Source organism: Astyanax mexicanus, chromosome 1, assembly GCF_023375975.1.
Source record: "Astyanax mexicanus isolate ESR-SI-001 chromosome 1, AstMex3_surface, whole genome shotgun sequence".
In the NCBI taxonomy this organism is placed as follows: domain Eukaryota; kingdom Metazoa; phylum Chordata; class Actinopteri; order Characiformes; family Acestrorhamphidae; genus Astyanax; species Astyanax mexicanus.
The window spans coordinates 111,680,720-111,703,376 of record NC_064408.1 but is presented as its reverse complement, the minus strand read 5'-3'; the positions used below and the strand labels follow the sequence as shown (position 1 = coordinate 111,703,376).

General features: G+C 38.2%; 1 protein-coding gene across 1 annotated transcript in view; it reads right to left on the bottom strand.

The window, feature by feature from the left end:
* The window catches only part of mindy3 (MINDY lysine 48 deubiquitinase 3), a 74,666-nt gene that overhangs the window by 14,069 nt on the left and 37,940 nt on the right, over positions 1-22,657 (bottom strand). Inside the window, exons 11-13 of the mRNA XM_007242078.4 lie at positions 12,742-12,814; positions 6,138-6,210; positions 2,893-2,980 (exon numbers count right to left, since the gene is read on the bottom strand). Of these exons, the coding sequence (XP_007242140.2) occupies positions 2,893-2,980; positions 6,138-6,210; positions 12,742-12,814 (234 nt within the window). The remainder of the gene's footprint in view (positions 1-2,892; positions 2,981-6,137; positions 6,211-12,741; positions 12,815-22,657) is intronic.

Below are 22,657 nucleotides of genomic sequence, written 5' to 3'. Positions count from 1 at the left end.
TCAAGGTGAGCTAATCTGACCCATGAAGAATAATGATATGAAAGAAGAATAATAATAAAAAAAACATCTTTTGAGAAAAACAAAATACTCTATTTTTAAATTATATTTTACCAGCAAATGATCTATAACACCATTTAATAAAATCCTGTTGAGTCAGGTGTAACTGAATAAGCAAAACATGCAGACATTGATTTGAGAACTAGCACAAAACATAAGAGATTTTACATTACTCAAAGCTGTTAATATGGAGAACATTCATCTCCTTTTTTTTCTTCTGAAAACACTTTAGAACATCTCAGCTTGGCTCAGGCTAATCAAAACCCACACAAAACCCCTCTGCTCGTGTAAAAAGAAAAGAGACGCAAGAACGCAAAGCATTTGTCTGCAAAAACGTCTTTGACATAATAGATAGTCTATGCTGACAACCTGCTGGAGCATGGAGGCCAAGCCAAACAATCATGAAAACCAGCGAGCTGCGGCTGCCCGAAAAGGCAGAAAATTCTCCATCAGGCCAAAAACGTCCACCAACCCAGCTTTAAGCTTCTCTCACACACTCTCCTGACAGCAGCCAAATACCTCTGTCTAGCCCTGTACCACACATTGGCAGAGCTACAACACGTGAGCCTGTGTAAGTGTGTGTAAGTGTGTGCGCTTGTGTGTGGGTAAGCCTGAAATGGGGTTAAAATGTTTGATTTAATGGTAAATGGAGGCTCTTCAGTTTGGATCCCCAAAGCCCTAATCTATTTAACACACAGTCAGAGGAGCTGCAACACAATGCCAACTCTAACCCGCAGCCTCTCTCTCTCTGTCCCCAGCTCATTAGAGCAGAGGCACAGGGCTAAAAGAACAGAAGCAGGGACGGCACCGAGGTGAGGGAGTCGTATTACACTTTTATTGCCTCTGTGTTTATTCGGTTTTATGTTGCTATTACTGTTATCACCCCAATTATTTTTAGAAGTTTTGCTATGTAACAGGAAGGCCAATAAAAACAGAAAGAACTTTAGTGTGTGTGAGAGAAAGAAAGAAAAGAGAAAGAGAGAGAAGTGTTCCTGGAGGCTGTGCGATTCAACCTGAAGAAGGTTGTACGGCCTGACCAATATATCAGCTGACAAACAAACTAACCATAAATTTATTTTTACCAGACCAACATTGAGGACTGGGAATAGTTTTCTGCCCATGAGTTTGCTAAGATAGCATTTACTGTATTTTTCACACTATAAGACACACCCGATTATAACGTGCACTATCAATGAATGTGTATGTTCTGGTCTATTTTACATAAGGTGCACTGGATTATAAAGCACATTTTATGTGACTCTTGTGAGGAACAGGGGTGTTTCCATGTTTTCCTTCTAACAAAACTGTAAAAAAATAAAAATAAAAATAAGCACTGGATGTTAATATATACAGATAATTTCTCTCCTCAAGACTGTTTATTTGGTTGAGTAAAGCACCTAAGTTTATTAACAGTAAGCTTAGATTTCCAGATTTCCACTGAAGCGGGAGCATTAGCATTAGCAGCTAAAAGCTAGCCGGTAATGTTAATGCTGCTCCAGCAGTGCTTGCTGGGGTTAGCAGCAGGCTACAGGCCGATGATACTCATCCAATACTCATCCAACAATTCTAAAATGTCTTCACAGGATCTACAGTAAAGTTGATCACAGTTGATGTTAAGAAACAACACATCCCATCAGAAAAGAGACTAAACAATTTGATATACAAGTGAGATGTGCAAAGAGAAAACCTTTGCTGTACTAATTAACTAACCAAATTTATATTACACATAATATTGGAAAACTGGACTTAAGACTTGCAGAAATCCTAATTTATTTGTTTGTAGACTAGTAAACAGTCTCTAGCAAAGGTTTTAATTATATATTATTTTTTTATATTACATATAATGTGTCCTAAACAACATTAATGTATCTGTACAATACAAATACATATCAGAAAAGACTGAATTAAAAAAATCTAGATGTCAATTTCAAGCTGAACTGCTTTCAGTAATATAAGATTAGAATTTTTTAGGCCGATAATACTCATCTCTGAACCTTCAAAGAGCTAGCGCTTAGCAGCTAAAGCTAATACTGCTGGAGAACTAAACTGAAAAATTCTGTATAACGCTGCACTTCAGTGGAGTGGCTTTACTGCTCCTCACAACCTGACTGTTAGAATTCATACATAAGGTGCACTGACGATATTTGGCCAAAATAGGATTTTAAGTGCGCCTTGTCACATAATTGTTTGCTGGCTATGTATTTGTTATGTATCTCTACTTCTTTTTGTCAGGTTCCTTGTTTTATTGATTTAAATCTGCCATCAGAGGAGTTGTGGTAAGCATGCACGTTGTAAAATATATAAGAGTGTAGAATAGCTTTTTATGCAGGTAAAAAGCTAATTTAAGACCATTCAAAAATTTTGTTAGGATTGGAAAGCTCCTATTATTATTATGATTAAATAAAGAATATTCATATTTGTATGTTTTCTTGTTTAAAATACTAAAAGGGAAAATCTGATTTAAACAACAGCAGAAACAGCAGCCACTCATGGGTCTGTGGGAAAAGATTATTCTACATTATTTCACTGCTGTACCCAACATTTAGTTATTTTGTTCTTCGTCAGATTCTCAGCTGTTGTTATTGGACAACTGTATTGAACTCTTTAATGGAGATGAATGTGTCTGAAATCTTAATTTGTGTCAAACATGATGCATTCTTCTGAGACAGTGTTTCGAGTTTCGATAATGTTATCAGCACTGGAGAATGATACGGGAGAATGGCCTGTTGGTTACTAAATCAAACTCAGACTCTCTACAGAGTTCAGGTTCAGAATGTGAATGACTTGTATGATGGACTACATGAGATATAACACACTATGGGTGTGGTGTGTTACCTGATCAGGGAAGAACTCCAAAAGGAACGGACCCAACAAAATGATGCCAAGACTCTCTGGATCTAGCTTACTCTTCATCAGGTTCACACTGTTTATAAAGAAGAAAGAAAGAAAGAAAAGAACCAGAGACAGTGAATAAAAATGTGTATAGGAAATCTTACTGTATAAATATACTTAAATCTTTTTATTTTTATATAGGCAAACATAGGCATATTGAGAGTCTGGTGTGTTCATGTAAAAGCTAAACAGTGTTTGTATTTATAATAGTATTTTTCTTTAGGTGGAAAGAGGTGTGTGAATTAGAGCAAGAATGAGAGAGAGAGAGCAAAGCTGTAGCTGCACATCTTTTCTTTTTTTGCTGAAGTGATGATGTGTGTCTGGTGTACATATAAAAGATGCATGACGTCTGTGTTTGTTCTTGAATTCTCCTCAGACACTGAGAGGTCTGTGTCTAAGTGTATGCATGTGTTGATATATAGAGCTGTAGTGTTTTAGTGTTATAGTTATGATGTTCAGATATAGCGAGCTCAGATGCTAAATATAACAGTGAGTAATGCCTGGAATTTTACTATTAATACCCAAAAACAAGCTGGCCGATTTCTCAAACCTGCACACTTTTCCTTAAAAAGGGAGCAAGGGCTGCTAACCTCCCCCAAAACACACGAACATGATAACCTCAGTAATCAGGGCAGACACAGACATTCTCACGCTCTCTGAAGTTTTCCTCACTTACGTTTTCATGTTTTTAAAGTAATCCTGCCAGAATAGTGATTATGATGTGCATATTTGGAACGGGAGAGAAGAGGGAAGTTTACGGCACTTGGAGGCGTTGCAGTACGGCACTCCAGTACACTAAATAATGTTTCACTAAATAATCTTTGAAATTCACTTTAAAAACATAACCCTGTCCTGATGTCACACATGCTTCATCCTACAGTAATGTAAAACACGATCCTTTGTGTTTTTTACCATATTAAAGCAAATGGACAAAAGATCTTTATTAGAAAAGTATGGAGGAATGGGATGTAAATAACTGAACAAATAAAACAGGAAGAACCAATTATAAAATAATTTACAAAATGTTAAAGTAAAATTTTCGTGGAAAATGTTTACACACTTACTATAAAATAAAATGTAAAACATTAGAATTCGTTGCAGCTGCAGATGAAAAGAACATGGTTGAAGAGGATTTTGGATGTCTGTCTTATTTTAAACCCATCTTAATTAAACACTAGTTTATTTGATATTGACTGTTGAAGTAAGTGGATCACCATGGCCACCATGGCCAAACCAAACCGCTTTCTGAGGCCTTTCTTCAGAAAAAAGGTTGTAAATGCAGATTAGTCTTAGGAAGGGATTTACCTGTCCACAGTTTTTTAAATAACATAAGTGGAGAACAGTAAAAGCAACTGCCTACAGGCAGGCAGTTCTAGAAGAGGAAACCCATGATGTACTAACTAACTAAATTTATATTGTACATTAAACTAGATAAATTCTAATTTTGTTTGTAGACTAGTAAACCGTCTCTAGCAAAAGTTTTATGTATATATTTCTTTTTTATATTATATATAATGTGTCCTAAACAACATTCATTTACCTGTGCCATACAAATACATATCTGAAAAGACTAAATAAATCCCTGGATATCAATTTCAAGCTGATCTGCTGTCAGTAAAATGAGATTAGATTTTTATTTGACTAATTATAGAATCCAGAAAGTCCAGACAAAACATAATTAAACAGTGTTTATTAAATAAAATAATATGTTAATTATATTTGGTCAAAATCAGTGTCATGAGATGTGGTAGCACGTCAATTAACCAACTTTACAGAATTAACTCAGCTTTTTTAAGTATAAGCTGCAGTGGTTTGTTGTTGCTGGAAGAATCTGAGACTCATACCTTAATTTTATGTCACATATAAGCGGTTTTTCTGCTATTCTATAGATCTAAATTTAGCACACCTTCTAACTGTACATAAAATGTGGTCTACAATGAATCACAATAGTTTTGACCACTGATTTGCCTAGTCTAAAAATGGCCCAACATGAGGACATCACAATAAGTCAACCTTTAAGAACGAACAAAGAGGTAGGATAGTTGAGCAGATTGCAAAATGTATTATTCATTAGAAATGCATGAATTCCAGCTGTTGCTGAAAATATCTGGTTACTGTCAATATTATAATGCAAAGAACCAACAACAAATTATATTACACTGCTCAAAAAGTTGTACTATTCGTGCTCCACGGTTGACTTATTGTGTTTGAAATTTAAGATGGCGGCGCCCGGGGATTTACCTACACTATGGGATCTAAACAACAGCTTTTAATAAACTTCTTGTGCAGTTTTAAAGTTCCTAATGCCTCAGGGCTCTCTGGATTTCACCAATGATAAAGTGTGGAGCTTCTTAGAGCCTGAATAACAGTGGAAACAGCGATTTATCTGCAGACTTAAGGCATACCCTGTCTTACTCATTCTACAGTAAAAGCCTGTTTGGGCAAAGTGCACAAAATACTGGATCTTAGAAAGCTGCGGGAGAGCGGAGGTGGGCTATTCAATAAAGGTAAGTACTTTTTATCATGCTTAAAGACCAGGCTTAACTCCTGTTCGGAAAGCAAACCAATTATGTTTAACAACAGCAGCAATATCAGTTTCTTTCCTAAGTGATCTGTAGTTCTACATCAAACACCATTTATTTAATTTCATTTCATTTCACTGCATGTCTTTATTCCTAAGCAAATATATTGAGCAAGTAGGTTAGATACCCACATATACGCATATCCATCCGTCCCTTCTTCCTACAGTCCTGTCCATTAAAAGCTCATTAAACGCAGAAGTTGGAACAAAGCTGTTTAACAGGTGAAGGTTTCTAAGAACCCACTGTGAGCTCTGGAGTACGTGTGTGTCTCAGAGGTGAGGTCTGTTCTGAAGATCTGACTTTGCACCCTTGACCTTCTGTATCTGTTTAATAGGGCTGAGATGAAAGAGGGGGATTTTTCACGTTACTTTTCTCCCCTTTGCTCTGCTCAACAGTGTCCAGTACACAGAACCAGTGAAATGTGAACCGAAGTCAAAGTCAGCGGGCGCTCCCGAAGAGAAGGAAGGACCGCAGGTGTTCCAAACACACTCACATACATACGAAGTAACATCCTGACTACACACACAAACATACACACATAACATCCTACTTGTGTTATTACTGAAAACATTACAGACACACACACACACACGTAGACAAACTTACTACTCGGGCTCGGAGACCAGATCCAAAGCCTTCATTACATCCTCAAGCAGTGTGTCTGGAATGAACCCGTTATCTACAGAAGAGAGAAAGAGGGAAAAGAAAAGACGACATATGGTTACTTCTATTGCCTGGAATAAAGAGAAAGGGGTATAAGAAACATAACCCCCTATAGCTTTCCACAGGCATGCAACCAGAGACCACACACACCCACACAAATACACCAAATGCAGTCAACCATAGAGCTGGAGACTCTTCCTAAAGCAACAGTTGTTTAATAGAAAGGGAAATTCTGAGAAGGAACTTAAAACTGGATTGATAAACCAGCTAATAATAACACAAATGTTTGTATAATAGCTTCTGTGCTCCCCCTAGAGTTGTGGAGTGTAATTCACTTTCATAAATACAATCAGTGATAACTACAGTAAATGTAAAAAAAATAAAAAAATAACTACAAAAGTGCATTGGCTGAAGGTGGTTTATATGGTGTTGCCAGATAGCTGCCATAGTGCTGCTACTTTATATGGTAGCATTGTAATTCCAGGTGACTGCTATAATGATGCTAAGCAGCTGCTATAGTGCTGATAAATAGTAGCAATGGTATCTCAGGTGGTTGCTATGCATTTTACCTTGCGGTCACCATGTACGGTTTTTATCTAGATTAAGTGATTGCTTTGGTGTTGCTACGTGACTTCTAGGTGGTTGCTATGATTTTCTAATGTCTAATTGCTGTAAAAGTTCCTGTATCATCCCATGTGGTTAATATGTTGTTTTATGTGATTATGTGAATATGTGATTGCTATGCTAACCCAAGTGGTTGCTATGCTGTTACAAGGTGAACATCAGAAGGATATCCGAGTGTCAAGATAATGGCTATGGATTTTTTAGACAGTTGCCATGATTTTATCTCATGCTTGTTTCTAAATGATTGCTATGGTATTGAAAAAGGGTTGCCAGGTTTTGCCAGATAACTTTTGCAGCTGCTAACCTATTATCATTGCGGAAAAGGTGCAAACACTTCTGCAAGCAACTTTGGTCCAATCTCATTTTACCCCTTGGCCCTACCCCTTACCCCTACATCTCTGTTTTGCTCATGCAAGCCATGGGGTAGGGGTGTCCTGATTCTTGTTAGGTTGGAGGGGTAGGTTAGAGTAAGGGATAGGTCCTGTTAGCCCTTCATACGGAGATTTTTCCAAGGCACACTTCAAAACGAGGGGTATAGGATCACTGGTAAGATTGCAGAACAAGTGACCAAAGAAATCCACAAATTTGAGTATTTTCCTTTTTAAAAGTGAAGATTAGCACTATATTACCATAGTTTAATGTGTAGTTTCAATGTTTCAATGTTTTTAAAAAAGATCGCCAGTAGTTTGTCTGTTGTACCTTAATGGTCGCAAAATTTAAGGTGGTAAATAAAATATAAAAGCTAATCAAAGCTCATTTCAGCTCCCCGTTAGAGTGGAATTAAGGAATGGACAATACTTATTTTCTGCACCATCTCCCCCCTTTATGAAGACATACAATGCCCTTAAAATAACTAGTTAACCAGCAGCAGCTAGGTTACTGAACTTTAGTGCTTCTTATGACGTATCGGGTGCTTGAGGGGTTCTCAGGGAGAGAATTTCACCTAACAGAGGAACAGAGTTACAAGCGGAGGGGTTACACTTGCAAAGAAGGGGTAGGGGTAAAGTGGTAGGGCCAAAGGGTAAAATAGGATTGGGCCAAATAAATGGTAAATTCCATTTATGAAGATGTACAGGCATATAACATTTCTTTAGCCATGTTATCAGGTTTGCACAAGGAAGACATTCCAGAGGGTATTACCTCCCACAGTGGAAAGTACAGAGGGTGGTAATGATTGTGACTGGTGGCATCTGACTGGTATTGTCAGAGCAAAAAGACAAGCAACTGATCAAAATCACATTTACATTCAATGCACGCGATCACATATCCATATCTGTCCATTCAGTGCAGCAAATTAAAATGATTTTGCACAATAATCATAAAAAGATTATGAACAACAGAAAATTGGCCTGATTAACCAACTTGATTAGGCATTGGCTACATCAGTCAACCTGATCAGCCAAGGCAAAACCTGTGCCAACACTTAGTGATTTTATGAACATGTGGTTAAAATTATTTGTAGTTTTGGTAGATTTATGTAGATGCACATATCCAGTTTTTATCTTTTCTCAGGCAGGACTTCAGTCTTGACTTTAAGGACGTTAGGATTTTCACAAAGGTTTTACGTGGTTTAAGCTGTGCATAACATTTTTGTGCAATTTAGGAGATCACAAAACCTAATACAATTAGCTAGAATACAACTTAAATCAGTATGTGTAATAATGCAGATATGTAGTTTCTATGGTACTGTGGGCTATATACATAAACATATACATAAGCTTTACAGATACAGCAGCACAAAGATTAAAAGAAACATGTATTAGCTGCTCAACTCCACTGGGCTAAATGTCTCTCTCTCTCTCTCTCTCTCTCTCTCTCTCTCTCTCCTGATCACTCTTGTATTGCTTCTTTTGAACTTCTTCTCCGTATCTGAATGACTGATGACTTTGTATGGTAAAATATGAGCTGTCTTTCATCGTATTTATATCCAACTTCAAAGTTCCAAAAACCCGCAGCCAAATTCTAATTTCACATCACCCACGAGAGAAGAGAAGGACACAGGAGAGAGTAAGAAGCATGGTGGCATGTGCGAGAGCTTGTATGTGTGTTTATGTTTTCAGGAATGTGAGCATGCATGCTTTCAGCTGTGTGTGTGTAACAATAGAACTAAGGCTCACTGGAGGCACTGTTTACATATTTGGCGTGTGAGATTATTTTCATATGGGTGCGATAAACACATACTTACCCTGTTCTACACACACACTGAAACACATTAACAGCATGATTTCTGCAGTTTTAGGAGGGGCTGTGTTTAAGAGAGAGTCTAGGGGGTAGAACCTGGAGCAAGTAAACTTCTCTCTCCAGCTCTGTGACTGTCTGGGGTCTGGGTCTCCTGCTACCACAAACCAGTGGACTATCCTCTATTCTAAACATCTGCACTAATTCTAATGAATGCATTCAGATACTTTAAGATATTTAAGTAGTTAAACTAATGCTGTTGATTTTGTTCTTAATAAACCTCTGATGGTGACTGTATGAGAATAAGTTTACTCATGTAGATTGTTAACTAAATATTTATGTGCAAGAATAATTATTGTTTTTTGTATTGTTCTATATTTATGAAAAAGGTGTCTAAAAAAGTACAGTTTGGATATTGGTATTGAATTTAAAGTTTCAATTCAATATCGATATTAAACATTATTAATTAATAAGAAAATAATAATAATAATACTTTTTAAATTAATTTTATGAAGATACGGCTGCAACAAAATTAATGTTTTATTTATTTAGTATAAATAACTTTATATAGTTTTATATAACGTATATATGTTTTATATGTTCAGTAGAAAAAAAAAATCTATAAATGTTTGTCTATTTCATAAACAGTGACTTACCAAGACACTTTTTCTTTCTTTTTTTTTTTTTTACAAAGTAAAGTATAACAAAATTAAAATGCCACAAAACCAAAGTGCAGAACATAATTGTGCACGCAGTACAATCAAGTAATTAAAATTAAATAAAGTATATATCAAAAATAATACATAATAGCTTTTGATACTATCACTATCATCACAGTTTTTTGGTACGATATGATAAGGCACCACCCTAATATCAGTACATCCATACATAACAATAGACTTGTGTGGTGTTTGTGAAGTTATTTAATTTATTAGTAATTTATAAGTGGTTTTGACCACTAGGCTTATGGAGTACACCAGATAGTTTAGTCGTATCAAAGTCCAAACCAACTACTTTTGAATTGGTTTTGGACCAAACCCAGACTACCTTCTGTAAAGGGTCTTCGGTGTGATCATTTGTTTTGCATTTGAGAGGAACTATTGTATTCACACCTGTCTGAATCAATATATATATATATATATATATATATATATATATATATATCTTTTTTTTTTACATTCACAGCCATAGGGTTTTTACTTTTTTACTCTAGGGTTTCTGTGCTGCTTAGGTAATGAGTAAGAGTGTGATAGATGAGTCTGAACTGAAAACACCCAATCATATTGTTCTGATAAATCAGAGGCACAAGAATGTTGTTTACTGCAATAGAAACTCTGCTTCAGTTCTTACAGGAACAGCCAGTCTTTTGAAAGTTGGTGAGCTGCTCAAATGTTCTGCTTCTGGCTCGTATTAATGTGTTTTTGGAACACATTTATAATCTAAATACTTTACAGTCTCTAGATCTCAGTGTTCTCACATTCTCATAAGGTGAGCACACACACTCACATACCTGGTAGAGATGAGCTGCAGGACTGTCCTGGTTTAAACAATGTGTGTTTAAGAAGCCAGATGCTGTGCTTTTATAGGTAGAACTTTTTTTTTCTTCTCAAATCTACCCTCTCCTCAGGGGGGCTTCAGTATGGAGACTTTGATACAGTGAGCAATAAATAAAGAGCAAAAGTAGGGAAAGTATAACTTCGGCTTAGTAAAATGACAAAAGCAGATAAACCCCCCATAACCCCCCCTCTGCCCCTCACACACATACATGCACACACAGAGCTGGAGAACTAATAAGAAACAAAGGCTGCATGAACATTTTAAGCATGAATATTTTGTGAAGGAAACAAATTACAAGAGCTAAAACTGAAAAGTGGCCAACAAAATTCTAAATAGTTTTAAAACGAGTAAAACCCACATATTACTAGTTAAATCTTGCTTTGTAGTGATTCAGTAGTGTACATATTTTATATTGTTTCTTTTAGTTAAACAAGTTATCCAGCTGGTTGTCTTGCCCAGTAGGAGTAATTCTATGTATGAACTAACACATATTACAAAACAGTAACTTGAAAAACAATACAATTAGAATATAAATAACAAAAATATTGTCCTAAATAAAACATTATAGCTACCTACCTATCTAGATAGCTGTACTTTAGGCTATTCAATGCACAGTGCTATTCAATCAATCTCAGTTATTTACAGATATTGCAGAATTAATCAGTGCTACAAGATCATATATTTTTATATAAAGAGTAGATAACATGAAGGATATGGTGATAGATGAACTACACAAATCATAACTACAATATTACATTAAGTAGTGTGCTTTACTCAATGTTTGCACAATTATTTAAAGGTAGGATAAGATTTTCAAGCTTTACTTATTTTATTAATAAGTCCAGCATTAAAAATCACATTTTATTTAAAATATGCTTCATCTGTTTTTTTTTCTTTGTCAGAAGAGCTTATCTAATCTTTTATCATCTGTCACTTTTTAAGTGACCTCACAATCTGTTTTAATGTCCTCCACTCAGCCAGTAACACAGAAATAAACACTGTAAGCCGCAGAGCAAATAAACCCATGGGGTGCTCTTTCCTGTGGAGCTGCCCTCAGGCTCTTCATATCTCTACCACATAAATCTACGTTACAGTGATTGTACCAAGGGGTTTTGTTAGAGCTCTGCAGAAGCATTAGAGTGATGACCAAACACGACCCAGACCCGACTTGATCAGGACCAGCCTGTACTGATCAATTTAAAACCTGACCTTAACCGCAACTCAAAACATAGAGGAGGACAGATTGTGCAAGCATATACAGGGGTTGGACAATAAAACTGAAACACCTGGTTTTAGACCACAACAATTTATTGTCCTGACGGACAGTTCTGGTGGAAACAGGAGAGTTGAGGTGCACATTGAATTCTGCCGTGATTTGATCAGCCGTGGTTTTATGTTTTTTGGATACAATCCAGTTTATCACCCGAACATCCCTTTCAGACAGCTTCCTCTTACAGCATCCACAGTTAATCCTGTTGGATGTGGTTGGTCCTTCTTGGTGGTATGCTGACATTACCCTGGATACCGTGGCTCTTGATACATCACAAAGACTTGCCAGCAAGACGTGCACCAACAATTTGTCCTCTTTTGAATTCTGGTATGTCATCCATAATGTTGTGTGCATTGCAATATTCTGAGCAAAACTGTGCTCTTACCCTGCTAACTGAACCTTCACACTCTGCTCTTACTGGTGGAATGTGCAATTAATGAAGATTGGCCACCAGGCTGCTCCAATTTAGCCATGAAACCTCCCACACTAAAATGACAGCTTCATTGTCAAACTCCTATATCTTAACTGTTTCTGGTTTAGAAACAGAGAGAGAATGCAGGCAAGAGAGAAAAACTAGTAGAGAGTTAATGTGGGAGAGACAGAACGAAAGGAAATATGAAGAGAGTAAACAAGAGAGAGACTAAGTGAAGAGAGGGCACATGCAAAAGAAAGACGGGATGGAGAAATCGCATACACAGGAGTACACACAAGGGGATAGAGAGACATATGCTGTATATAAAATTAGCCCAAACTTAGGATAATTTCAAATATTACTGAATAGAATCTCAGAACTACATTCAGCTAGTTATGTTTTAGAACCAGAGCTAAACCTTTTAGACTGGATCTGAAGAAGCATTCCATCTCATTATTCATCTCTCTGGAACACAAATAAAGATTGCAGTTACACTTAAGGTTTACCTTCTGGGTCAAATGTCTGGAAGACTCTTCTGGCCTGTTCTGATGGTGACTCGGGGGCCACCAGGGACATCTCCTACAAAGAGAGAGAGAGAGAGAGAGAGAGAGAAAGGAATATTTGTCAGTGATTCTGCAAAACCTATTATACAGCAATAACCATCATCACCTGTTGAGTGAACTGTTCCACCATATTGCACTGGACCTTTCATCATTACGAATGATTCCATCTGCATATGAGATGAGCACTGCATGCTTATGAACAAAAAACATTAAGACATTGCTTGTAAATACACAGTTTTTTGTTTTTTAACTCTCCCTACAGGCCCCGTTGTGGCCAGTCTGCCAGAGGCATGGGAAATGATGCTGTTATACTGTTGGTAATGTTATAGTAGAAATTTATATACACATATTTTGGGTAAGAAAAAACAATAAACCAGCAGTTCATAAAGAACATTGCTATTACAGCATATGTCAGCATTCTGAAATTTTAATTTAAAATGTTTCACAATTTCTGAACCTTTTTGGGCTTGTACTGAAATCAACCCCTAAAATCATAATTATTTTTTTTTAACTCCAATTTTCCGTTTTCGTAATTTCTATATTTGTGTTTACAATCTAAGCTTAACAGCCTTCAGAGCAGAGCACAGCCTGACCTACTCTTCATGGCATGGTAAAACATTCTTCATCCTTGTATAATGATGCAATGGTAAACACAGGAAATGCCAAGGTAATTTGGTCACTAGGTACGTAACGCTGTACACGGAAAAGTGTGTCATTTCACTCCAGCTCTGCTTCCTGACAAACACATATTAGTGCACTGCTTACAAAAGGAAAATAGGAAGATATTAAACATAAGACAAATAATACAAGACAAGTAATTATTTCATACATTTTAGAACCATACTCTGGACAAGAATAACATATATAAATTCATTCGCATCAACCTAAATTACACGTTGAGATATATTCATAAAAATGTCTTTACTACCGAATATTTTTTTGGTTTTTAATTAGCAGATGTGTTATTATATACAAGCAAAACAACAATGACAATGACATCTACAATAAGGAGGCTAATAGTCAAACATAAAAGTTTAAAACATAATTTATGAAAGTTATGGACTGTCAGATCAGATATGTATCAGCATTTGATTTACAACCAAAAACATGAAATCTGTGATAAATCAAATTCATCTAGTGCTGGTCTTAAAAGTCTAATAAAAATATTGGTAGCATTTGCTTCATGGAGTTAATCAAAGGCAATTTAGGTAAATTAATAATGTAATTTGGGGGACAGGGGTAGGGTTTTTCTTTTTAAGTGGTTGATTCCAAAAGTACAGTGCACTTCTTCAGAGACAACATACACCATTACATAAGCACTGCACGATGATGCAACATGTTTGAATGGTACTGATTGGTAATAGGTATTGCCCCCAAAAACACTAAATAGTCCACTTTTAAAAAGGCTATGCAATAATATAATTCTTTTAGATGAATAAATGCATAGAAAACGTATTTTAAGATGTTTTGATTATTATTCAGAAAGTCATTGTTTTAAATGCACTAAATGTTCCATGTCAGCATAGATTTAGATCTATGTAAAAATCTGTTTGTATGAGCATGAGATCAAGTTTAGAAACATATGGAGCTCACGCATGTACAGAGCATGTGTTTGTGTGTTTGAGAGGGATGATTACTGGCCATCAGTAACTAATCTGAAGTCAAAATGAAGATAAAATGATTGCAAGATTACTTAAAATAAACTCACACAAGCAATCAAGTCTCAACACACACACACACACACACACACACACACACACACACACACACTCTACAATGTAAACAAACACTCTTACCCTATCTCTACCCCTCTCACTCACGTACACATCTGATTAATAAAAACAAGGCACTCACACTGTGTTTGTGTTCATGCTGGAAATTACAGCGGGTCACTGTCCCATAGCAGTGTGCTGCCTGAGGACACACAGCACTTCCTCAGTGTTTGTTTGTGTGTGTGTGCGTGTGTGCGTACGTGAGCATGTATATATTTATTACAGGTCAGAGAAAGAGGCTGTACTGTAAAGTGTGTGAGTGTGTAATCAAGCCTGTGACTGTGTGACTCCAGGCACAACAGTAGCACTCCATACTGACTCACTCTGGAGCTAAACGCTGTTTACTGTACAGTCTGACAGATCTCCATTCTGAGTGCCAGTAACATCACATTTTGGATGTTCTCACAAAGAAAACTATGTAATCCTATACGCTCTTTAAGGGTCTTTCTGAGACCTAATTACATTATTAATTTTTATACAGCATATACAATATGTACAGGGGTTGGACAATGAAACCAAAACCCCTGTTATTTTAGTGTGGGAGGTTTCATGGCTAAATTGGAGCAGCCTGGTGTCCAATCTTCATTAATTGCACATTGCACCAGTAAGAGCAGACTGTGAAGGTTCAATTAGCAGGATAAGAGCACAGTTCTGCTCAAAATATTGCAATGTACACAACATTATGGATGACATACAAGAGTTCAAAAGAGGACAAAGTGTTGGTGCACGTCTTGCTGGAGCATCTGTGACCAAGACAGCAAGTCTTTGTGATGTATCAAGAGCCACGGTATCCAGGGTAATGTCAGCATACCACCAAGAAGGACCAACCACATCCAACAGGATTAACTGTGGATGCAAGAGGAAGCTGTCTGAAGGGGACAAATCTGCCCAAATCACGGCAGAATTCGATGTGCACGTCAACTCTCCTGTTTCCACCAGAACTGTCCGTATGAACAATTAATTATTGTGGTCTACAACCAGGTGTTTCAGTTTCATTGTCCAACACCTGTGTATACGATAATATATGCTGACCTCAATAATGCTCATTATGGTTTTATTAGCAAGGATGAGCCATTTAACATGATTCAGATTTTTAAATACTGTATTATGTTTAAATTCTTATTAATTAAATGTTCATAGCTCTTTATAGGGTGTCGCTACACTAATATGCAATTATATTACTATCTTATTAGTAGCTCTTAAAATGACAATGTATTTAATTGAAATCATTTCTGTGACAATTTTATTTTTTTACCAAACAAAAATAGTTAGTGTCAGTCGTACTCTCACTTAAGGCACTGGCTATATATATATATATATATATATATTAAAAATATATTTATATATATATATATATATATATATTAAATAAATATATTTCTAATTTTTACCCTATTTTCTCCCTGATTCATAAGGAAAATTACCCAACCCACTCATTAGGACTCCCCCTATCACTAGTAATGCCCCAACACCAAGAGGGTAAAGACTAGCACATGCCTCCTCCAGTAGATGAGAAGTCAGACAGCACACAGATGCCTTGTGCTGATCGTCATCACCCTTTTAAGTAATGAGGGGAGAGAACACCATCTACCCACCCAAAGAGAGCAAGGCCAAATGTGCTCTCTCAGGGCTCCGGCAGCTGATGGCAAGCTACATGAATGGGATTCGAACCAGCGATCTCACTATCATAGTGGCAGCGCAAATACTTAAATGCATCTCTGTTTTAATGGTTCTTTAATTTTTTTTGTCTCTCATGTTTCTCCTATTTGCTGCTGTATGTAGAGTGAAATTTTGTCCATAAGCTTGTTTTTATCTCTCCTTATTCTTTCTCTCTCACTGTCCTCACCCATGAATTTGAAACAATTGAAAACGCAATTTTAGGTGTTGCCAATATTCAGATTTTAACATCATATTTTAACTCATTATGTAAATTAGAGTGAATGGACAAATGCGATACGTTGGCCTTTTTGGACGTGTGCATCAAGACAATTGTTGAATTTGCTAATGTTTAGACCGTACCGCTTAATTAACACACTACATGTGGCTGTATTAACTACCTTGAGGGGGGATTGGGGTGCTAAATGGAACTATATGGATCGAAATATATAACTAGTGAGTCAATAACTGTCCATTGAAATAAAATGAAAAAAGGTTTAGTATTATGTTTATGTTTGCTGTTTTATTTAGACTTGTGGAGTACAGTACAGTAAGATTCCAACCCTGGTGTGAACCAAACTGTGACACAACCATGGCAAGCACAAGCTAGAACAACTGTGTTTCTTTTGGCATTTGTTAAGTTTATGTTGGTTCAGAAAAGAAACATGTGGACCACCTGGATATACAACACAGACCCTCTTTGAGGACCACATCTTTAAAAAAACCTTTAAAAAAGCTACAAAATGGATCCACTACTGCTAAAGATCATCAAACTGTTGATGTTTTTAAGGTCTTACAAAAAACAGTCCTAATAGAACAATAAGAAACTATGCAGGGTAACTGTATAATATACTGACTGAAAAAAACACCAAAACAGCTTTTCTAACTCATCCTGTTTTGTTCCCAGAGAGTGCTGATCCACTCTGCGAGAATAACCCAGACTAACCTGACCTCAAGATGTCAACAGCATCCCTCTCATTGCACCCTCAAACACACTCATTCTTTCTTATTACAGAGAAAGCCAGGGGATTAAGGGGTTAAACGCTTCCCATGGTGACTATAGGGACAGTCTAGGAGGTCAATAGAAGGACAATGTTAAAGGAAACTACAGCTGATCCTGAAATCTTGAATGATAAATAATTGGTGTAAAAGAATCATATATGCAACCATTAATATAAATATTATTAAAACTAGGGAAAGGCAATATTTATGAAAAATTATTACTCTGTTATCTTGATCTTGTCATCTTAATACAGGACTTTTCAGGAGTAAGAAAACAGGCTAAAACAACCGCAGTAACCGTACTTGTGCTGGAAGCACAGACAGAACTTGGCCTTTACCTTCAATTTATTAACATACACATATGCAGTTGTGAGCACACACAGTGAGCACACACTAAGAGCACAGAGACCGCTCACAGTGAGCGCAAAGTGAGCGCACAGTGAGCCCACAATAAGTGCACATTGACCGCTCACAATGTGCGCACAGTGAGCGCACAGTGAGCGCCCACAGTGACACACAGTTAACGCACAGTCAGCGCACAGCAAGTGCACAGTGAACGCCCACAGTGACGGCCCACAGTGAGTGCAGAGTTAGCGCCCACAGTGAACGCAAAGTTAGCGCACAGTAAGTGCCCACAGTGAGCGCAGTTAGCGCCCACAGTGAGCGTACAGTTAGCGCCCACAGTGAGCGCCCAGTAAGCACCCACAGTGAGTGTACAGTAAGTGCCCACAGTGAGCGTACAGTTAGCGCCCACAGTGAGCGCCCAGTAAGCGCCCACAGTGAGCGTACAGTAAGTGCCCACAGTGAGTGTACAGTTAGTGCCCACAGTGAGCGCCCAGTAAGCACCCACAGTGAGTGTACAGTAAGTGCCCACAGTGAGCGTACAGTTAGTGCCCACAGTGAGCGTACAGTTAGCGCCCACAGTGAGCGTACAGTTAGCGCCCACAGTGAGCGCCCAGTAAGCACCCACAGTGAGTGTACAGTAAGTGCCCACAGTGAGCGTACAGTTAGTGCCCACAGTGAGCGTACAGTTAGTGCCCACAGTGAGCGTACAGTTAGTGCCCACAGTGAGTGTACAGTTAGTGCCCACAGTGAGTGTACAGTTAGTGCCCACAGTGAGTGTACAGTTAGTGCCCACAGTGAGCACCAGTAAGCGACCACTGTGAGCGTACAGTTAGTGCCCACAGTGAGCGCCCAGTAAGCGACCACTGTGAGCGTACCGTTAGTGCCCACAGTGAGCGCCCAGTAAGCGACCACTGTGAGCGTACAGTTAGCGCCCACAGTAAGCGCCCACAGCGAGCGCACAGTTAGCGCCCACATTTAGCACTCACAGTTAGTGAGCACATGTTGGGAAGCCATCGCTGCAGAGCCTAAGAAGCTGTAAGGGTTAGGGGCTCAAGAGTAGTGTGGGTATCGAACCCACAACCTTGTTATTGATGGCCCACTGCTCTAACTGCAGAGCCAAACTTTTTTTTACTCCTTTATTTGAAAAAACTGTTGTCTTGCTTAATGTATTGCAATATTCTGAATCGTAGCTCCTGTACCGTGACCATATTGTGTCACTAATACAGCGCCATACACAAGCACTTTTTTAAAAGGAACTCTTCCTTGCTCTCCTCTCTCAACTTGCTGTATGGATGTGTCTGTGACATTTGTTAACTCAAATAAAGCAACAAAACTAATTTATAACTAACTTAACTAGTTATCTATGTGAAGGTATATCTTTTCCCTTACATGCTGCCATCTTCACCAATAAAGTAAAATTTCCTAACCTTTCTTGGTTCTTAAAATGTTAAAAACTTTTATGTTATAATGTTTTCAAGATAAACTTTCCCTTTCTTGTTGGTATTTTAGTCTTCAAAGCTGCGTTCCACAAAGCTTGGGAAACTATAACTAATTGCAAATTAATAAATAAAAGTGTGTGTGTGCTGTGTTGATGTTTAGTCACAGGGTTTTCATATGACAGTCACTCGCCACTTGCAATCACACGAGGTCACACAGTCTTGACAATATCTGATGCAGAATGCCCATAAGCAGTGTATGAGCTGTACACAAGCTCACTCTCAAAAGAATGAAGGTAAACACACTGCCTGTGTACTCTTCTCACTGCAAGACATCAGCACAACACTTCCCAACCAGCTGCTAATGTTTCATAAAGAAAATACACAACCTAACGCTACTCAAGGACAAGAGCAGGAGGAGCAGAGGAGAGGTGAGAGGAGCAGGGGAGAGCGAGAAATGAAAAGAAAAGAGGAGAGAGAGAAAGAGAGAGGGATCCAGCTGGAAGATGTTCTTCAAAAGAATCCAACCCCCCGTCGACCCGATACTCAGCAGAATAGCCGCCACTTAAAATGAAACAAATGAAAGTGCTGCCCGAGGCCAGCTGCAGAAATGAAGCCTCATTCTTCAGCTAATGAAAAGATCTGTTACTTTTACCTTCCATATAAATCATACCATTCTTAAGACATAGAGCAGAGAGAGAGAGAGAAAGAGAGAGAGACGAAAAACAGAAAGACAGTGTGTGAGACAGAGAGAGCAATCAAAAAGACAGAGTAAGAAGGAGAAACCAAGAGAGCACAAGAGAAAAAATAAGACAAAATATGGATTTGTGGGAGAGAGAGAGAGAGAGAGAGAGAGAGAGAGAAAAGCAAGTGAAAAAGAGACAAGAATAGGAAAACAAATGGAGAAAGAATGAGAGAAAATGACCCCAGATGCAAAAGTAGACGAGCAAATGACATAACAACTTTAGAAATAAGTAAGATTAAGAAAAGTGCTTCACTAAGCTACGCTATAATACTGAGAGTATTATAAACAGCACTATTAGCCAGCGTCAGGCACCGGTGTTCAGTAATTGAGCAGAATAGGTCTAAATGTGTGCCCACAGGGCTACGCTGAAAACCTACACGTTCTTAAAGTTATTCTGGAGACAAGGCTAATCAATCACCTTCAATGTGCTGGAATCATCATGCAAAGATATCTAAATGTTCAGATTTGTTTTGTAAGAAATGTTTAACAGACAAAGAAAAACATAACTCTCTTTCATCTAAAGAAAGAAACTTTACACAGTAAGGTAAAAGAAATATCACGAACACTTTCAGATAATGATTAAAGATCCATATCATTGTATTTTGAAACCGAAAAATATCAAAGAAAATATGCAGCTGTGCAAGAACATTTTTGTCAGTATGATGAATGAACAAATGCTCCAAAATGTCAAATTCCTAATTGCCTACAAAATTTTTTAGAATCCTTTCATGTAACTGTATTAAAAGGTGTATCCTGCTTTTGCTAGAGTAACTGTCTCTACTGTACAGAGAAGACTCTACTACATTTTGGAGCATTACTGTAATGATTTAACTGCATTGATTTATCAGAGCATAAGTGAGGTCAGGATGTTAGATGCACCACAGCTCAGTGCTCAATCTCTGGGCGCCACAATCACTGTACTGATGATACCCGGAGATTAGGCTATGCTACGGGTTGTAAACAGTGGTTTTAATAAGCTTCTTGTGCACTTTTAAAGTTAGTAATGCCTTGCTTTAAATGTCAGAGCGTGGATAACAATGTAAAAAGCGTTTTATCTGCAGGGGGCAAGTGGATGCCCCGAAGCGCCTGTTGTAAAGAGTTCTGAACAAATAGCACAAAATTGCTGAATCTCAGAAAGCTGTGGGAGAACAAAGGTGGGCTATTCAACACAGGTTAGTACTCTTTATCATGTTTTACTAGACCTAAAGTCAATTTTACACCGGAGTTCTCCTTTAAGAAGATTTAAGGGTTTCATTTATTTCACAAGCTGGCCATCCATGTACTATACATGACATATGTAACATGAATAAATGAAGTTTAGTTTATTCAACTTATATACCGCCTTTCTAAAAACCCAAGGACGCTTTACAATTGACACATTTTACACACAACCATTTAGACTCAGCATTCATCCACACACTGGTGAGAAGCAGCAGCCAATAGTGTACAACTTACTCTCAACCGGAAACAACCGTCCACCTGGAGGAGGACTGCATCAGACATAGTGCTAATCCATATCTGGGAACAGTCATACATACATTTACACACACTTATACACACACAAACTTACATACATACCACACACTTTACACATAATTTAGAGTTTTTTTTATATTTTTTGGGCAATTTAGAGTATCCAATTTATCTGATCCCCATGTTTTTTGGACTGTGGAAGAAAACCAAAGTCCCCGGAGGAAATCCATGCAGACAACAGGGAGAACACCACCCAGATAGGGATTTGAACCCAAGACCCTAGTGCTGGGAGGCGAAAGTGCTAACCACTAAGCCACCGTGCCGCCAATAAATAACATACATTTATATGTGCAGTGGCGAGTAGGGCTGTGAATCTTTGGGAATCCCAAAATTCGATTCAGAATCGATTCTTGGGGTCACGATTTGATTTTTTTCCGATTCTTTTAAATCGGTTGGATTTATTTTTCTTCATCCTCCATACTTTAGCGGCGCAACAACAAACACCGTAACACAACACTACACCCCCCTCTGTAGCCTAATATGGAGAGGCAGTAAGAGCTAAAACTTTCCCTGTCCTGTTGCTGCTGTCTTGCGACACTTACCTACTGTCCCGCGGAGCTCATCACAGTAGGTGAGCTCCGCGCGACAGTTAAAAAGCTCCGCGCCATAGTTAAAAAGCTCCGCGTGACAGTAGCTCCACCCGCAAAAAAAAAGATTTTTTGAAAATGAGAATCGATTCTGAATCGTTCAATGTTACAAACGCGATTCAAGCTCAAATCTATTTTTTCCTGCACCCCTAGTGGTGAGGTATCAGACCTAAACTTCTCAGTGCACATCTCTGACAAATGCACATGTAGAGAGTTAGCCCAGTTTGAGGCAGGTGTATAACATTGAAACACAGAATGCCATCAACCTGCATTTTAACACCCCTCCCACCTCACCTTCTCTCTCTGTAAATATGAACATAGACCAGCAACACACAACTGTTGCCTCATCACAAACCGTTGGTTGACAGTGACCGTAAAGATGTGCTTATAACTGCTCTAAACAACAGCCCCTGGTGACAAAAACAACATTGTGTTCTACCACTGTTTACACTGGGACTCCAAAACAACAAGACACGGCCTGTAATCAACCCTGCAGAGTCAGCATTAATCACACATGCTCAGACTCTCGTGCACACACAGATGAATTACAGAGCGCTGCTCTTTACAGCTTTAGCGCTGTTTAACAGGCAGGGGCCCCGGGGCCTGAGGCAGGTTCGCTTCGCTCTGCTGAGCAGGATGACCCAGACAGACGCACAGAGACAGACCACCGGAGCCACAAGTGCGCTGAAGCACAGGGAGCTGCAGAAAAGCTGCTATTCAGCGCTGTGCACTACAGAGAGAACCTGAGCCCTGCACATGCATTACCTTCTAGCTCACCACAGA